Source organism: Aythya marila, assembly GCF_965140915.1.
Source record: "Aythya marila genome assembly, chromosome: 1".
NCBI classification, from domain to species: Eukaryota; Metazoa; Chordata; class Aves; order Anseriformes; family Anatidae; genus Aythya; species Aythya marila.
The window spans coordinates 2,426,796-2,446,663 of record NC_139042.1 but is presented as its reverse complement, the minus strand read 5'-3'; the positions used below and the strand labels follow the sequence as shown (position 1 = coordinate 2,446,663).

The window sequence follows — 19,868 nt, the reverse complement described above, 5'->3', positions numbered from 1 at the left end:
TGCATTTTGACTACATCCTACCCGAGTGCATCCACTGAATTTGGGACAGATCACAAACCTGAGGTGGCTTCATTCCCTTCATTTCCTATGTTTGAGGACAGTAAGCAGAACGGCTGCAGCGAGATGACTGCAGCAGAGCTGGCAGAACACAGCTAAAACCCAATTATTCACTATTATACAGATAAAGAACTGATGTAATTTCTCTAACAGTCCCTGGTGTGATAGCAGAGAGTCATCCATCAGACCTAGGGAATGATTGTGCCTCACACACACTACCAAAAAAATGGGGCAGTTCAGAGAATGATGAATTTCCAGCTTAAGCCCATGGACAGGATGCCCTATACGAGGATAGAACTAAATAGCCCAATCCAACTAAGATAATGGCCTGAGAGAGTCACAAGTTCTTGCATGATATGTCTGAACCATGAGGAGTGTACAAGAACAAGATTTGAGTACTTACTGAAGTTTAAGTTTCAACTTCAGCCCCTTCTGGGGGGCTGTGTGGGGCAGGCAGGGAGGAAGGAGTAGCGTCTTCCCTCCAACCTGACCATATCCTGTGTGCTCACTGTAAAGGAATGTCGTATCTAGAAGAGAAAGCTTGAGTTGTGTACAACTGCTAGGGTCTTTCTCAACCAGAATAAAGCAAACCTGGAGAGCCTTTTAGTGAGGAGGGCAACCATTGTGCAGATATCTCACTCGAAACCACTATTCCCCAGGACATTTCAGATCAAATATTAGGAAAGCAGGTTCCTAACGAGCCACAGCCACCAAAATACCCAGCACTTCCAACTCATCATCACTCCAGCAGATGACCACAGCACAAGAAGCGTTGGCTGCACAGCTTCAAAACCTGTTTCCTTTTCAGATAATCTACGCCGAAGATTTATCAGCTTCAGTAGAGGCAGGAACAAGCCTGAAGTAACATGCCCAGGCAGCTGGTCTTTGTTGGAAGGGTCCTTGTTAGAAGGAACAAAACAAACACCACAGTATGAACCTGACTTCACCACCAGACTCCTCAACTAGAGGCGCAGCAGAGTGCTGTGGATCCTCTTCACATCAAGCAACCAGTCGATGGTAAGGGCCACAAACTCACCTCGGGGTCAGTAACAGCCTACAAGGAGCAGCTAACTAGGCTGCCAACAGACAGCATGATTGGAAAAGTTTTAAATGAAAAAGTAAGATCCCCACCTGGTACGTAAAACTGAAAGTCAAATGAAATAGCAGTAAAAAAGAGATTACAAGTGTACACTTTGCTTTGTTAGAGATGAGATTAAGACACAAATATGAATCACAAGTGAATTCAGATTTGATTACTCTATGGTTTTTAGTCTCTACATGAGAGAAGACAAATACTTGTAAAACAAACTTGATGACAAAAATACAGACTGCCAAGGGAAAAAAGCATATCCTCATTCAAACTTTACACAATACAAAGATAATTAGTTTACTGGGAAAGGAAAACATATTGGCAGTTTAACTGCATGAAGCGTATTTTCAAAATGCCTATCTGAATAGCTCAACAATAAGATAATCAAAAGCAGAAGCACTGCCATCTTTCCATTAAGAAGTGTAACTGTCGTGACCTTGCTCTTGGAGAATGTACAATAGCTTCAATATGTACAGGCTGTACACAGGAAAGGAAACCAAAGACCCAGATTAGGAAAGTTAAGCAGTTGTTGATAAGATAGTCACTGATTTATAAAAATATAAGGGTATCATTCTACTGGTTCAGCAAATAACACTGTCACACACCTAAAAAGCACAGCCAGCAATCCACGGAATTAGCAACACCGATGGTTTTTTTGTCGATTGTGCATATCTCTGACATGTTACAGCTTGAATTCAAGGCTTGCTGGACGCTCTGTGATGGATGTCACACCGCAAGGACTATCTGTAAGGACAGAGCAGACAACCCCGCTATCAGGGCTTTAAATCTCCCTGCCACCGAAGGCTCATTTTTAACGAGAGGACACTTTAAGCAGGTCAAGTCCCCGTTCATTGAAAAATGAAGTAATGTTTTGAAAAATCATCTCAGCAGGAGGATAGAGTTCCAATGGGAGTAAGCTACGACTAGTATGTCTTCACAAAAACATTTCTCAGCTGTAGATGTCCGGGGTCAGTGGTCTCATCTACTGCAGTAAACAAAATCTGCTTTCTCAGACTGGGCAGAAGCATGCAAAAGCTGCTGCTCCCAGAGCCGGTGTTAATAAGATCTGCATTTCCTAAGGAGCACTTGATCTGATTTATAATCGCTGCACCTTAATAAGTGCTGACCCAATGAAGGCAAAAGTATTGTTTTGGTGATCAAGAATAAAATAACCCTGCGTTCTAGCTAAATATTCCTAAGAATGTGGAGCGCACAAATGCAGTTCAAGATAAGTTCATGGCAAAAAGCATTCTTTGAGCAATAGGCGAATGCTTAACACACACTCAATCTACCACAAAGAATCAGCTCTGCTTTGACAGCTATTAGGTTTCTCAACAAACCGTCTCCCTCCATCTGATTTAAGTTTGCCAAGATTTCTTCCCAAAGCTGCCATTTTATTATCTCAGCTGAAGTACCAAAGATGATTAAAGATTTCTCTGTCGAGTTGGAAGATGTCAGCATCAGTGAAAAGTTATTCTTCACTCATTTGTGTCCTGACTTTTCAGACTGCTGTGTTGCAAATGGCTTATCAGCTACTGGACCCAAGGCAATAACCACCTCCTGACTTTCAGCTTTCACATTCTTAGAAACAGGAGCGAGACCACAGAAGCGAGGACCGTGTTTAGACCGAGCTCATTCGACAAGTGGTTTCCAAACACTCCAAAAAGTTATCCACGTGCCTGCTCAGCTCTTCTCCTCTTACTTGCAAATCCAGCTCTTCATGCTGAAGCGAAAGGCACCACAGTTCATCAAGATAGGAAATTTGGAAGCAATCTTGTAGCAGAACTGGTTTGGATGTAAGTTTTGCTTTACTCAGGTCTAAGCAGAGCAACTTTTTGCATCAGAACTCAAGATGGCAATAACTGGGACTGCTTGACTTAGTTCTGGATGAACCACACACAGAAAACTGGAAGCTTGCTTTCTTAGTGCAAATGAGGATGCCTTAAACATAACCCCAGCCCACTGAATGAACTGCTTAAACATGTGCAGATTAAAAGTGCACTTGGCCTGAACTATTCTTAACTTTTCCACTTCTCTCAAGCTTGGCCTCTTCAACCAATTAAGAGCACCCCAAACTAGGCTAAACCAACCTGCTGGTTCGAATTCAAGGCTCAATCAACAAGCCACACAAGTATGTTAACGTTCACCGTACACCAGGCTGCAGACCCTCGGCCAAGCACTCGCATGTGTCAGCTTCAGCTATAAACAAACTGTCTTAGGAAAAAACTCACTCATAACTTTACATCCTTGAGGAGTCCAGAAGCATTCTGAAGATCTGACAAGGTCACCTGCATTTCCTGTCTGCTGCGGTCTTCTGTTGCTACAAGACTGCCTCAGCCTGGTGAAAGATGACCTGGTTTTAATTATTCAGACATTTTCCACTTACCAAATGGGCTACAGCAATGAAATAAAACCAGGCTTTAAAGCCTTTGGCAGCCACAAAACTACAGCAAATTTAAAGTATATGTAATAATATAAGAGGTTGGATGCATTCAGATGTTGTTCCCAGATCAAGCCAGGTGCCAGCAGTGCTCCATGATCCTGGCTCAACTACTTCTGCAATACCCACCTAAACAACACGATAAAAACTAACTAATTATAATCTTTGGGCACACTTGAAGTTTGTTATAATAATGAAGCTGACCTCCAGAAAAAAAAAAAAAAAAAAAAAGACTACTTAGAGGTCATGACCCATCAAAGAAATATCCAGAAAGTTTCTTCAGGATCATATCTATCACTTTAAGCTGCAAACAAGGCAAACAATTTTAATCTTATTTTTTATAAGAACCCAGTAACATGAAAGATAGATGTTCCCTATGTTTAATGACAACAGAAAGTGTTCAGTGAGGACGAGAATTAGCATAATTAAAAAAAGGTGTAGAATAGACATAATTCCAACGAGGCATGTCAGTAGATAACCTTGAAGCAATCTACCATTCCTATTATGCCATTCCCACTCTTATGCTATAGAGCTATTCCATCAAAAATGAGTAATGTTCATAGTCTGCATACCTTTGCTTCAAAATAAGTCCTTCAATTGCTGCTCAATGATGTTACTGTATGCAGAAATTAAAACAGCTTTTTTTTTCCTGGACAAACAGCTTAAACTGTTCTCAATATTCAGTCCTTCTGAATCTTGATTTCAGTCCCAAGACTATCAAAGCTGTCAAGCTTGAGCTTTTCAGAGCCCCCAAGGAGCCAAACCCCAGGTAACTGTCAGTATGTTCAACTTCACTCTTCCTTAAGCTGCTTCACATAACTTCTTGGTTCCTGAGGTAGCCTCTGAATGCAGCATCAGAGCTGTGTGTGTACAGGCATCTAACAGAAGAGTCCTTGAAAACCGTCTCAAAGATTCAGTATGAATGAAAAATGTAAAGATATAACAGAAATAATTGCTCTGAAAATTAATTTCACTTGCCCAGACACACACAAGCTAAAGAAAAGGTGATTGAACGCTGAAGAGCATGGTTTTTCCTTGGTAAGCATACGTACGTCCAAGCTGTCTAATGTGATTTGATGAAACGAGTATTCTATTCTTAAATCTCCAACTGGCAGGTTGCACAGGAGTCATGTGAAATTTCAATTATAAAATAAAGAAATCAAGTAGCTTTGAGTCAACGTGGAAGCTAAAAATGCTCCCGAACAGATGACATAAATGTATGCTCCTGAACTCACTTTAAAAGGAACAAGGAAACCAATACTGTCTAAAAAGATGCAGTAGCTCCCAGCTTGCAAAATGCAGACATTTACCTTATAATATTTTAACTCGTATTACTAGAAGAGACCTGAAGGGAAGACTATCTAAAAACCTTATGACAAAGGCAGCAACGCCAACATAGACAATCTTGCTCCAGACATGCCACCCCTTATTCTTATATTGAAAACTGCTTTATTTAAAAATCTGGGAGCAGACTAACAGAAGTGTTAAATTCAGGGCTTGACAGACAGCATCAGAACATGTCCTAAATAGTTTAATTTCAGCATTCTTACCAGGTTTATGAGAACAAGATGAAGTGCTATGTTCCTATTCTGCAAGAAAAGTACCAAGGAATTAAGGTCAGGTATTAAGTATGTTTGTCACTGGAGGAACACGCTGCTCTGCTAACTAGCTTAAATTTGGGAGTTCTGTATCCATCATTTTCTTTGAGATCTTTCAGAATCCAGAACTTCTGGAAAGGGTACTCCTTCCTCTTACATATTGGATGTACTCTGAAGGTTTTCGAAGAGACCACTGAAGAAATGTGAGCTGTTTACTGAAAGTTGTATTCTTTCCTTCCCTAGGTTCAGAAAGTCACAAAAGCAGATTTATGGGAGAAAACTTACAGCATTTTAGTAGTATTAAAATAAGTTAATGGAATACAGAGAGAAAAGCTATCAAATAGATAATAACTACTAATATCTATGAGACCATATATTGTACACCAGTGGCAGGTATTCCCTATCTTGTTCCACCATCAGTAATGGGGCCAGATGCAAGAGAAATTTTCACCACAGCCTCTTACTTTTTGTACAGTCTTTAGTACCAACATAACAATAATGGCAGCACACAAAACTGAAAGCTTCTGCCAGAATCTTATGACTTAAGTAACCTGGTTCGTTCAGGGAAACAGATCTGAAGTGGATAAAATACTTCCCAAATGTAACTTACATTCTGAAAGCTCTCAAAATGCTTGACCAGCTTATTAGGACTTTAAAAAGCTGATGCAGAAAGCTGAAAGATGCATGAAGTAATACACTCATAATATAGTATAACATTAAAAACAAACACATGTACTGATGAAATTTCTTCTGAATGAAAACATCAGCTATACCCCCCAGTGCCCAATTTTTAAAATCTCTTAATAAGAATTCAGGGCAACCCTGAAGTCCAGAAAACAGTATGAAGCCAAATCAAATGCTTTATCTAGTAAATAATTACGATGCAATGTGTTATAATAAAGACTGAGTACACAGAAAACCTCAGTGTAATTACTTAACAGTTTACATTGGAGTTAGAAAAGCTGTTTAAGGACAGGTTACTGAAGTAAAGAAATTTAATAACACACGTTAATTGCTATGCTCTATTCAGTTAGGAGCACATGAGAAACATGAGCTATTAGTTTAGAAAGAAAACTGCAAGTTCAGACATTTGAGGTTTTCTATAGCAACTCAAGTCCTCTGAGAGCTGGCAGGATCGACTCTCCAATAGCTGGGAAGAGAAGACCTCAAGCAGGAGTTAATCCTGAAAAAATCTTGCAGAACACAGGTAAATGGCCCAATAGGGATTAATATACTTAGCCAAACTTTCTCCTTTTCAGAAACTGTTGTGAAATAAAGTATTAAGTCATGAGGGTTTGGAAGGCTCCAGCCTAAAGGACTAAACCTTCCACTTTGTCTCAGACAACAGGAAATTGGTTTAATCTTTATACTCCCACACACAGGCAGCTCTGCTCCTCAGAAATGTGTTTTCCAGATATAAGTGCTCTAGCTTGATACCCGTCTGAAAGTGATGAACAAGCAAGAGGACGATCGTGTGCTTAGAGAAGTAAAGCTGAAGCTAAACACATTAACTTTCTATTAAGTTATTAAAATAGTATCAAAGATTTCTTGGATAACTCACCTCAAAATCATTTTCAGAATTACTATAGTCCATATTTTATCACATCACAACAGTTAAAGCTCTGCGACAGACAGCTTAACTCAAGGCAAGTTACCTCAGCTGTCCTGCCAAAGGTCACTGAGCTTCAAAAAGAAATCAGACACTTCCAAGCATCCCAACCCTCCCAGTTACGCACAGTATGAAAAGACCCTTCCATGTCGACTGGGACTTGTAAGAAATGCTGCTATAAACGCTAAAACACTTCGACTGTATGCACCCAAAGAGATCAAGAAATCGAGGCAATAGAGACAGCAATTTTCCACAAGTTAATTTTCCTCCAGCCATTTCTTTCACTCATTTTTCAAATCTTACAAGTGAAAAACAAGCAAGGTTACTGGTGCTGCAAGCCTGACTTTGCAACCGCCCGCAGACACAGAGAGGATCGGAGTGGAGCAGCTGGTCTCCCGCAGCTGGTCAGCGCTGCATTCCTTTGAGTTCTGTGGTTGCAGGCTACAAAGCGAAGCTTAACCAGTAATTGCCCCTATTTTCATATTCCAGCGCACAGGTGCAAAGACAGTGGGAAAACAGGCAAAGTGCCAAAACGCAGGAGGCATTCGGGGAGTGGATTTAAGGACAGCAAGATAGCTTCCGAGTAGCTTAACAGTAACAATAACCCAGTTCCATGTTGAAAGACAATGATTATAGGCCAGATGACACATTTTTCATTGAATATTAAGTTGATTTATTAGTAGGTAACAATTCACAAAACTCTTTCCTAACCATTTAAAAGTCCTCCGTGCTAAAGACAGCTATTTTGTCGTGAATCAAGCAGCACAACAGCATTTGCAGCAACTCCCCACTGAAGGCTGCTTCTGGTGTCTGCAGTTTATTCCCATAGCCAGGAGAGAAACACAAAAGGCAAATTTTCCAATCAGAAGCCACAACTTACCTACAAGGTCCACTAATTAGGTTTTTCTATCATTACTAGATGCCTAATCAATAGCATTTGGCTATCAATAGATGTAGAATGACAAAACTGGACTACAGTTAGCTCCCAGAAACTCAGAAGTTCTTGTCCCACACCTACTGAACACAGTACCAAATAACTTCAAAATCAGTATCCCATCACAGTACCCCAAACTGTTCAAGTTTAGGTGTTTTTTGTTGTTTTGAAAGAAGTACAGAAGTATCTATGTTGTACTTACTCTCGCTCTTTCTCTGTCAGTTTGTCATTGATGTTATCTTTGATTGTAGACCTGGAGCCCTTGTGGATTATGGGATACCTGAGTGGCACTTGTAAGAAGTAGGATATCATTGAAACCAAATGAGCAGTGTAGCCCAGGGCAACAGCAATGCTTCCGTCATCTTTTGCTGTCAATAATAATAAAAAATCCATTAAATAAATCAGTTGAATCTCAATGCAGACTCAGCACTTCACGAAGTTATCAGAAGTTATAACACACGGATACAAGTAAAAACAACTTTAGACTGCTTTGCAATTATTTTCAGTTCACCCTTTGCCTCTTATTAAAGGTAACATAAAGTGGCTAATGACATATCCTCCATCCAATTTTACACTTTTGAAGCTTAAAGTTACTTTTAAAGTTTCGTTGGTTCAGGGAGGGTGAAAAAGAGATGGGAAAGTGGGAAAAAAAATCCCAAGACATAATTCAAGACTTAAACTTTCTGCACTTCTCAATATGCAGGTGACATATATTACCAGGGTCAGAAAAAAGCTGCATTCCTCCATAGCTTTACTCATTAGAGAGATCATTTGCACAGAGACTGACCCCAGGTTCTGTGCTCTGTTGTCTGGCAGTAAGTTGAAGAAGTTACATTAACCCATTGTTTTAAAGGGTCATTTCCAATTTGACATTTAAGGTTGCAGCCTTAAAGCTTCACCTGCTGGGGAATAAACAGGTCCTGAGATTCAAATTACATCCTTTCTAGAATGCAAATACCAGCCATGTAAAGGCTTCTCCTTTCTGATTCAGTTTTTCCTTCCCCTCTTCCTTGTAAGTGAGCATACCAATACAAACACCACAAGAGAATCATCCCTACTGAGGCACAAGGGAGTCCTGGGCAAATAACCAAGGGCATTCTAAGAAAGCTTTTAATGATACTCAACAATGTCTGAAATCATGCTGACTTCTACAACAAGAGATGATGCATGGATTTAAAGTGTTAAATCCTTTTAAAAAAGGATTCTGTTAAACATTCAACCTTTGAAGCAACACTATTTTTGCAAATAAAACCACTGATCCTTGAGATGCCTGACTTTTTTCTTTTTTTTTTTTTATATAATATTTTCTACTAAGAGTTTGAACCAAGACACAGCAAGTCAAACAATTCGGTATTTCACTGATTTGAATGCTGAGGACTTCTTCCCTGTAAAACTGTATTTCCAGAGACTTCGATACAGAATTAAATCATTCTTTTGTGAGGAGTTAATAGCAGTAAACTGAAAACAGGCCAAAAGACACACACCACTGCCTTCTCAAGAATTACAGAACTGAATTCATTCTCACAAGTGCAACCAGGAAAACAAATTAATGTGTTAAACATTATTCCTCCATTATTCGAGCATTCGATATACCCGCTGTTAGTACAAATTAACTCCTCTCGGATGTTAGATAATCAATTGAGGTTTTTGCCCAAGAAACCGTATGACTGGCAGAGTGAACAAGTACTAAGAGCAAGAAATTCCCAAGGGGATTTTAATGAAGTTCCAATTCATGTCCAACACCTACAGGTGAATGCACGCAGTTACCTGTATGACCCTTACACAGGCAGGCATATGGATTTGCTTCTGCAAAAAGATGATGTGCAAAGTTACCGTAGAAGCTGACTTGTAAAAATCCTGCCATACCACAGCAGGAATTAAGGTCAGGAAGTTTTAAGTCATATTTATGCAAGATGTTTATTGGTATGTTCATCAGGAACCGCAACAAACTAAATGGAGATTCATGCACATTGCCTGAGCACTATTTATAGATTGAAACTGGGAAAATGCATTTTTTTCCCCCTGAGAATCACTGAGTTTAGAAGGCAGCTCTGGAAATTGCCTATTCTTACCCCTCTGCTCTCAGCAGGATAAGCTACAGCAGGTAGCAAGGAGCACAAGCTGGGCTCTGAGCATTTCTAAGAAAGGAGGCTCCACATCCTCTCTGGATAACCTGCCACAGCATATCACTGATTAAACTTTGAATACAGAAGTATTTTAAGAGTCAGTTCCTAGCTAGCATGAAGGCAGTTTCCAAGAATAAATAATGAGCAAGGTTTCTTCCAGTCCAAACCTTTCCAATCAGAAATGTGGATCCGCAGTCGTTACTATCAGTTTACTTCATTTTATTATGTTTAGAAGCAGTGTCAACTGTAAGAACTAAGTTAAGAATATCCAGCTACCTTGAAAGTCTTCAGAATTAGGAAGCTTGACTCCACAAACAAAGTAATCCTTTTGATCATTCTGCAAGTTTAAAACCAACAATGGAAAGTGAGAATGAGACAACAACAGCCAGAAAATAGAAGTCTGTAAAAAAAAAAAAACAGTAACAAAGCAGCATCTTGTAAAGAAAAACTAAATATTCAATGAAACCCAGGCAGAGATAATGTTTTAGTAGCACTTCAAATTATTTAAAAAAAAAAAACAAAAGCAACTTTGTTTTGTTTTGTTTTTTTTTTTAAAGGGAAGAGCTTTACCTTAATTCATTGCAGAAAAAGGTTTAGGAGTTCTGTATTTTGCCATCTGTTTTTGTGCACTCTAGTAAAGTTCAGCTACCCTACTGTCAAGGTTACTTTATAATAATTACATACAAAGTGGCAAGTATCCATTAAGATGTAGTTATATACATTCTACTCTTATAGTTGAGGCTATTTGAATGATGCTGGCATAAGTTCTCTCTGTGTGAGGTTTACAACTTAAGGACCAGATCCAAGAAAAGGTTGTAAAAAGCAATATGAGGGAAAAGTTTGATCCTACAGAAAAGCAAGGTTTGTTCCAGGTGTGAAACGAGCTTCCTGTTTACAACAAGAATACATTTTAGACCATTTGAAACCTACCAGATCAATAGGGTAGATGTAAGACAGCTCCGACAGCAACTGCTTGCATCGAATGGTCTGCTGGGCATTTGTCTTCAAAAACAGTTCTCTGCAGGGGAAAAGAAACCAAAATCATTAGTTTCTTGGAAAGCTTTAAGCAAAGCTATCAACCCCCATCAGCCCCACCCCCTTCAAAAAGGTAATTCTACAAGGATGGCTAAAGGGACAAAGCAACATTTTCAGTTCTATCTTGTATTGTAAGCATATTTGGACTACAACAATTAACAATTACAAAGCAGTGCTTCACCAAAATAAACATAGGTTCTCTCGTAGAGAACCTACACCTGCACCAGAGCCCATTTCCTTTGCTTCTAGACTTGCTACTGTTAATTATCACTTTAGATAACTAAAAACTGTAGCAGAGAGGTCTTAATAGAAGTTTTAGGGCAACAATACGGAAGAATTGGGTGCAACAGAAGTCCCTTCTCAAAGCTGTATGTCTTTACTGATTGCAGACTAGTGGAAAAAAAAATCATGGGTCCTTTTACCTCTTAGCAGTGCATTCTTTTCTTAATTCATGCAAGGATTCATTATGCTCTTGAAGCTTCTGGTACTCAGCCTCAAATGCATTTTCTATATGAGGAAACACGAAAAACATAATTAGCATCACGTATTTTGTTAAATCTGAAGCTGTAAGAGTAGATACTGACACAAGGGTTGGCATTAACCCTCCATTTAGTCTCAGGTGCCCATTTGCTCTGACATGCTGCCAAGCCGGGGAATGACAGTGCAGGAGGCACACCTGCCTTCATGCCCCATACACCATTCACCCAGCCAAGCACAACCTATGAAAGCTCATTCTCCTTTTACACCTGTTCCCTTCACGTCCACAGTAATGTAACTACGTTAAGGCAGCTCAAGTACTTGCACTGGCAGAGTTAAGCAAGTCACACGCACTTCATTTTTAGTAGTGACTCATTATTTTTGGACTCTGCTGGGAATTCAAAAAAGTCCTGCAACAAGATCAGCCAGCCATGTTGTTTGGTTGCTGGTGAGCTCCAACCAAGACACAACCATGTAGAGTCTTACTGTAAAACACTTCCAGGGTAAAATAAAATGCCAAAAAGGCCAAGCATTTCACCTTTCACTTATGTAATAAGCTCTCAAGATTGATTTTTGTCTTCCAACTCTTAGAGTGGGATCCTAGGCTAACAGGTACATTAAAATCCCTTGTGACATTAAAATATGGCTGCATCATGCCACCGTTTACTGCATTACAGCATAACTCTTCTCATTTTCTTCAGAAAATTAATTAAGCACAGTTTTAAGGCTGCTTTAGAGGCATCACATTAAGAAATTGTTTAGAGACACAATACAAGAAAGGGCTGTCCAGAATTCAGTATAACTGATGGTGAAGAGATTTTATCTGACTGTAAAGTTTATCTAAAGGTAGGCAGAAGCACTTTAAAGCCTGATCAAAAAAAAAAAAAAAAAAAAAAAAAAAAACACCAGCACCTTCATCATAAGATAGTGTAGTGGTTATATTGGACAAGGTTTTAGGAACAGTGGGCTGAAGGAGCAACCTCTGAGCAGAGCCCAGCAGCTGCCCCATGTCAGATCAGAGACAGCTCCAGACAGCTCCAAAAGGGACCTGCCACTGGCCAGAGCCAAACCAGTGACTGATATTGTTTGTGCTTCTGTGAGAACAGATTTAAGGGTAAAAAATTGCTGTGATGTAGCAGCTGGGAGAGTGGGGAGTGAGACCCAGCCCTGCAGCCCCCAAGGGGGAGCAGGAGGTGCTCCAGGCAGGCAGCAGCAGTTCCCCTGTGGCCCGTGGACAAGCCCCTGGTGGAGCAGGCTGTCCCCCTGCACCCATGGGTCCCACACGGAGCAGATCTCCACGCTGCAGCCTGTGGAGAAGCCCACGTGGAGCAGGTGGATGTGGCCTGGAGGAGGCTGCAGCCCATGGAGAGGAGCCCACGCAGGAGCAGGGGGCTGGGGGAAGCTGCCACCCATGGGGGACCCATGCTGGAGCAGTTTGCTCCTGGGGGATGGACCCCGTGGGACGGAGCCGTGTGGGAGCAGTTCTTGAACAGGATCCCACAAGCTCAGATTGGGAAGACAGCATCCTGCAGGGGCAGAGAAGGACCATGAAGGAGCAGTGGAGATGAAGCATCAGGGACTGACCGCAGCCCCCATTCCCCTGAGCCACTCAGGGGGAGAAGGTGGAAGAGGGTGGATGGTGGGGGAAAAGGTATTTTTACTTTGCTTTTAGTTTCTCACTGCTCTAGCCTGTTTGCCATAGGTAATAAATTACTTTAATCTCTGTATACTCAGTCTGTTTTGTCCACAACAATACTTGAGTGATCTCCCTGTCCTTACCTCAACCCTTGAGCCCTTTCCATCCCTATTTTCTCTCCCTTCTCCTTTGAGTAAGGGGAGTAAGGGGGTGGTTGTGGTGGAGTTCAGCTGCCCAGTTGGGTAAAACTACCACAGCTAGGCTACTACATTTCTGATTAATGGATTACAGATACCTGCACCAGAAGCAGTAACACCTGTACACTCACCTCGGTCATGCAAAGTGTTCTTTTCCTTATGCAGTGAGGCTACTTCGTGACCAAGGGCCTTCCTCTGTCTCTCCAGTTCGTTACGTAGCACCAGGATCTTCAGCTGTAAACATTCACTCTCCTTTTTCTATTGGAAGAAAACCAGACTCCAATAGGTAAAACTGAAAGTATTTTATTCTCCTTCAAGTTTTTCTTCACATAAGTGGTTTTGTAAAAGTGATGATAGGAAGAAAGGGAAAAGTAGGACAAGACTAGTGTCTGGCAGACTAAGAAGTGAGACAACAGATAACGAGGGACCCTAATCATTTTGCTGCTTTGGAAGAAAAAAAACCTCAGCTTTGGTCTGGAGTGTTTGTTCGTCCTACAGGATATATCCCTTCTCCTGTGCTCAGTGATGCAGCCTGGCCCAGGGCAGAAATTAAGAGATGAAGGAGATGCAGTAGGAAATATCTGCAGGATGAGTATGTGGACAGTAACAGCAGAGTGCTAACAGCACAAGAATTCCCTGGCAAAGGGCTTGGTAACAAGAGAAGAGCTGAGCAATGAGGAGCCCGGGCTAAAATGAGATAGGGAACAGGAAAAAGGCTGGAAATGTCTGAGCTGCGCTATTAAATTCTGTTCCCAGCTTCAGAGCAATGAGAAAAGAGGATCCACGTGGGAAGAACACAGAGCAGTGAACAGATTATGTCATTATGCATAGTTATATTAGAAGGATCCCTCCTTTAATATTTAAGACTTTTTTTCCTGTGTCTTTAAAGATTTATTTTATGTGATGCATTTTCTTCGCTAAGAAATTATGCTTCCATGAGAACAGTGAAATAGAATTTTCTTCTATTAAAGGCTGGGTCGGTTTTCCTGTTCGGTTGTTTTTTTGGGGGAGGGATGGGGAGAACATAGTTCTTTTTTTAATCTTTTTTCCCACCATTTTCAGTTTGGAATACTTGTTAAGAATAACTGAAGATTGATTCAAAATGGAAAAAGAGAACTTGCATCCCTCCAGTCCAGCCATACCCCTGGACAGAGCTCAAAATATGAAGACATCTCTGCGAGCACAGCTTCTGCAAGCAGCACCAGACACTGTCACTTCATGCAACGCCGCCAGCTTTCACTTTTTCCCAGCAGCTCATGGAGATAATGTTACTTCAACGCTAACTGCATGAGAAAAAGTCAGCTCTTCCTGAACTCTTCCCTCTCCTTATTCGCCTCAGTAACATGTGTGCGCCCAGCCTTCTGGTTCAAGGCTCCAGCAGGAAACGTGACTCAGGATTAAGGAATGAAACTACAGCTCGCCCATTTATAAAGAGGGATAGAAGCCCAGGAAGAGTTTTGACTACTAAACAAAAGAAAAATGGGTAATCATTTCCTTATACCATGTGCCGTTTCACTAAGAAGCTGTATCACATGCATTATCAGTGTCATTTCTGGTTTTAATGTTGTTCGTGTAGTTTTGCTCCACATATTTATAAAGGAAAAGCCTTGGTATGGAAAGACAAGGATATCCATAACTGGAAAAAGATGATGAAGATGATTAAAAGCCTTTTAACAGCCAAGATACTAGCAGAAGACAAACAAGCTCCAGGTTGGAGTCACTGACAGGAGATGTTATATTGCTTTTAAGGGAATTCACTTCATCTACAATACAATGCTGCAATTAGGGGTCTTCCCCACGGTTCCATTTTATCAAACCCTTAATTTAGTTTGACACCTCTTAAAACTAGCTGAATACACTGTTTTTGCATAGGGAGCAGGGTACAGCAAGATAGACTCATTCCACTTTAAATCCACCACAAGAACCCATCAAGATTTATCATTAAAAGCTTGTTTTTCCTGATAAAACTCTTGTATTTCCTATGCAGTTTTTGTAATTTGAGAGTATCGAAGCAATTATAATAAAGCAGCACAAGCAATCTATAAACCCATTTGAGTAGCTCACACAAACCTGAAATCTGCTACATTACACTTCTCGGTTAAGTTTCCTTTTGAAATGCTAGGTTTAAGTAAAGATTTTACATGTATGTTTTTTTAAAAAAAAAAAGCAATTTTATGGTCAGTACATCACGGTGCTTCAACAAGCCTGTAGAGTAAGATTTTAAATGATCAAACTTACCAGTTCATTGCTTGTCGATGTACATCTCAGCTTTTCTTCAATCTCCCTTCCTATTTTCTGAACAGTTACCTGAGTCTGTTTAATTGCACACTGGGCTCTGTGAAGCCTGTAAAGAGAAGTCACAGCTGTTACTAAAGGTTCCTGTACTAAAGGTTCCCCACAAGTCATGGTGATGAATGCACCAGGCATGTCAAAAACAGCAGAGGCAGTGGGAATTTGGATTGCCAGGCTCTGTTTTGAAATGAATGAAACATTAGAAGAGGAGTTACAACTTGCACATTTTACAAATAAGCGGTCAAAAGAAACCCGCGAGTCTTTAATTTCAATCAAAAGTGACAGATGTCTTTCATTTGTCAAATTCAATAGATGCAGATCACGCAGAGCTATAATTACAGGGTTTTCATGTAATATTTAGGCTATAACACAATAGAGTGAAGACATGGGTACACACGTGGCAGTTACCATGAGCATCATTAACACGGGCTAACTTTATTTTAAAGTGCAAAAATCCCTTAGATAACACAGAGGCACCCGAGTTGAAAGCACAAGGTCCACTTTTCCCAATCACAGCTTTACAATTAAGTTCTTCTCCCTTTGTTAGAGCATTATTTAGGCAGCCCTGGTGCTGGAATAAGAATTTCACTCCACTAAGGCCTGGTCAGAACAGTAAAAAAAAAAAATGAAAAAGGAGTCAGAGAACCCACAGCACAAAGTTAACATTTGGCCAGGCAAACACAACAGCCAATGGACCAAGCCTGTTCCAATACAAGCTTTAATGACCACCTCTGCTTAGCCAAAATTAAACTCTGCCTTATAGGAACATTAAGTTTTACTAAAAGGAAGGCTGCACGTTTTCTGTGAGCCAAGGACCAAGGCGCTGCAGTATATAGAAGAGGCTGCCCAGCTCCTTCTTTATACGTTTTTTAATACCTTCCAGATTTACGAGCAATTGAGGCATTGCTATTTAAAGCTTTTGGCTAGAGATTTTTCATGGTCTGTATGCAGTTAGATCGAGATAGCTTGAAGTAACCCCAAAAAATTGCCCTTCTCACACTGCCTCCCCTTAGTGCCCTACCTTTAGGCAACAGCAGACATTAGGGATTAGTTTAATCACCATGAGGACATCACCCAAACCAGCTAGCCCAGCAAACCAGTACACAGAGAGGAGATAATACAGACAACAGGGAAAAATTAGTGCTAGTGATATTAAACAAGGTCATTACCGATTCATTACCAATTTGGACTCCTGCATGTTATGCAAGAACATTCATGAATACATTAAACCCAAAGTTACCTTTAGTTCCTTCACACCATTGCTTCTCCTAAACACCACCCTCCGAAGTAGATTTTTGTTTCAAATTGTTACTAAAGGGTTGGAAATGAGGAGACATTTCTGCTCAGCAAGAGCGGTCAGGCCTTGGGACGGGTTGCCCAGGGAGGTGGGGGAGTCCCCGTCCCTGGGGGTGTTCAAGGAGAGGTTGGACGTGGTGCTTGGGGACAGGGCTTGGTGGGGATATTGGTGGTAGGGGGGTGGTTGGAGCAGATGGTCTTGGAGGGCTTTTCCAACCCTAATGCTTCTAGGATTCTCAGACTGTTCAGAAGATAGGCACTTATGGTCTTTTGGGGGGCAGCTGTACCCCACCTAAATCGCATACAAAGCAGAATGGCTCCGCTAGCTGCCACCAGACTGGGGGCTTAAAATATAATAATAAAAATAAAAGAGACTGTTGAGGCCAACAGCACTGGGTCACCTGAAGGCCAGTCCCACATCATAAATGGAGCCCTGGGACCTTCTGCAGAGGCACCAAAGCATCCCGAGCTCTGTGAAGTTCATCCCAAAGCTACCCAACACGTGCTTACATGGGCCAAAACCAAGGCTTGCTGCCCGTCCCAAAGGTCACCCAGGGTTCTGTTGCCACGTCACACAGCAGGGCTTAGGTTCCCTACTCCAACAGTTTCCAGCTGTCCTTTTGCAAAGCTCTGGAATGTTTTCTTTCCAGACACTGGGAACACTTACCTAGAGGTAAGATGTACATGAAAAGAGCAATAACTGAGTGAAACGTACCTTTCCTTTCTCTTCCCTTCATCTCATTTTACACTCTCGTTAAGTCTGCTAGGCCATCTAGAAAACACCATGGTACATCCCTGACATCCCACTGCTTATGTAGCAAAATCCCACTGCTGAGAAGCCTTCTACTCACTGAAAAAGCATTTATGAACCTAAAAACTTATTAGAGGGTCGCTTGCCACGTTGCTTCTTTTAATCAATGCTTGGCTAACAACCTGAAGTTTTGTAACACCTTCAGGTCCTACCCACACCCAAATACAAGGAACAAATACCTACCTAGACTGACTTTTACACCAGTACATACCTCAGGATGCTTCTATAATATGGTGAATCTCTATCTAAGAAGTATATTCCCAATCTATAAACTGCTGTACAGAGTAATTCAGCAATCAAGCCTCCTTTTAATATCAAATGGTTTTCTTTTTTAATACTAAATAATTTTCTTTTAAGCCAAAAATCATCCTGATATTCCTTGCACAATTAAAAATGTCCTACAGTTAAACTTGGCTGCCTTGATGCCAAATAAGAGCCATTTACACCGAGTCGACCAGTATCAGCAGGTTTTTGTTCCTGCAGCCTCTGCATGTGAACTACTGTCCTGAGGACTTGAAAATGGCAGCAGAAAGGTCACAGACACATCTGAAGCTCAGCCTTCCAAGCTGAAAATTTCAGGGACTTCATGTTGCAAGAGCAAGAACAGCCAGAAATCTTATTTCTCCAGCCGAAAAAAAAAAAAAAAAGAAAGAGCCCCAACTGCACCCACATGGAAATCTGCGGTCATCCAACTGCAGGATCACAAGCTAAGCCTGAAGAACATCAACTGGAAAATCTGTCTGTCATCTTCACAGGCACAATAGGCTTGGAGGAATAAATTATGCCTGCACCAGTGAACGGAGATCACCAAGTTTAGGCCATAAATCTGGATTAGAAGTTTGATATAATTAGCAGAGAGAAGTTTCAACACTAATTGTCCACATATTGTTTCCATTTCTAGCTTGAATGCACGTCCAAGGCTACGGGCTGAAGTTAGCACAGTTTGTGCCTTGAGTGCAATCCGCCTGGGTTTAGTAATCAACAGCTCCCAGCCAACTGATGGCATAACCTGTGTGCTATCAGCCAAGGCAGGATTCTTCCTACATCGTTTAAGAGGGAGTTTTAGTATTATTGTTATTAAAATTAGCACTTACACAGCACTTTAAGAGCTAATTCGGAGCTTGGAGAGGCCACCGCTGGCTCGCTATCAAATTTCCTTCAGTGGTCAGGAAAGCCAAGCCAGTTACAGCAGAACTGCAGGTCTTTTTAAGGAGAATTTAGCCAAAAGTGTCGTCATTCTGCGCCTGCAGGCTGTTCTGGTGTCCCTGCAGCAGAGTCAGAGGGACGTAACCGTGGCAGATTTACTGCAGGAGCTTGGGGCCCCGAAAGCTGCTGCGTAATTGTCCAGGCTCAGGTGAGTCGCACGCTGCTGCCTGGGGAAGCTCTGGAATCAAAGCAAACATTAAAATTCCTTGCAGGGGGAGGCCACCCTACACTAGTTTGGATACCAAAACATCAGCCCCGTGCTGTAATCTAAGACCAGCAAAATCTGCATCCCTAATTGATCTAACAAGAACCCGCAGGCAAAAATTCAACATCTACCCTCATCGCTTCCCAGTTCCCGAGTTGATGAAATACAGGCTAATTGGGGTATTTCTTCAACGCTTTTCAAGTCTAAAATAAGTGTTTCCTCTTCCCCCCCAAAAAAAAGCTACTCTTTACCTTGGCTGTAAGATGTGAAACATTTTTAGCATACGATACCCTGCCAAGAAAAAGCTGAGTAATTTCGTATCTTTGAACATCTTTAGGGTTGGATTTATCGCTCTGGCAATCGATTCTGCTTGGGTACCGACCTGGAAAAAGCGAGTTCCCAAGTTTGGGACTTCTTCACTGTTACAGGACCTCTCTGCAACAACACCCTTGTCTTGTTTGCACAATGAAGCCGTTTTCCCAACTTCCCAAGGAAGGGGTCTGACATGATTTTACAGCTCAGGAACATGCTGTAACACCACATTTGATCTCTTCCAGCTTGCAACAAGCTCGAGGCGATGTTTGAAGCTTCAGCTGAACCCCTTTCCTTCAGGACACTGCTGTATCCTCTTGTAAGCGAGGCATTCCTCTCGGTCATGCATTGCTCTGCTGATTTACTGCTTTACACAGCAAGTTCATTCCTGGCTACAATCTTGAAAAAACAAAAGCTGGAGTCCTGTGATAGTTGTGCTTATTAAGCTAACATAAGTTTATATTCACATTAATCAAAAAATCTCAGCTTTATTAGATACTTGATACGCTGTTTTGTAGTTCTACGATACACTCCAAGTATCTCTCTG

The 19,868-nt window shown here is 41.2% G+C and overlaps 1 protein-coding gene across 2 annotated transcripts in view; it reads right to left on the bottom strand.

Moving 5' to 3' along the window:
* UVRAG (UV radiation resistance associated) overlaps positions 1-19,868 on the bottom strand; it is a 90,941-nt gene that overhangs the window by 37,138 nt on the left and 33,935 nt on the right. The window contains exons 7-13 of one of the 2 annotated variants that reach the window (XM_082778552.1): positions 15,438-15,543; positions 13,331-13,457; positions 11,312-11,396; positions 10,785-10,872; positions 10,131-10,191; positions 9,496-9,534; positions 7,931-8,096 (exon numbers count right to left, since the gene is read on the bottom strand). In XM_082778552.1, coding sequence (XP_082634678.1) covers positions 7,931-8,096; positions 9,496-9,534; positions 10,131-10,191; positions 10,785-10,872; positions 11,312-11,396; positions 13,331-13,457; positions 15,438-15,543 — 672 coding nt within the window. The remainder of the gene's footprint in view (positions 1-7,930; positions 8,097-9,495; positions 9,535-10,130; positions 10,192-10,784; positions 10,873-11,311; positions 11,397-13,330; positions 13,458-15,437; positions 15,544-19,868) is intronic. The other variant, XM_082778553.1, reaches the window with a different exon arrangement.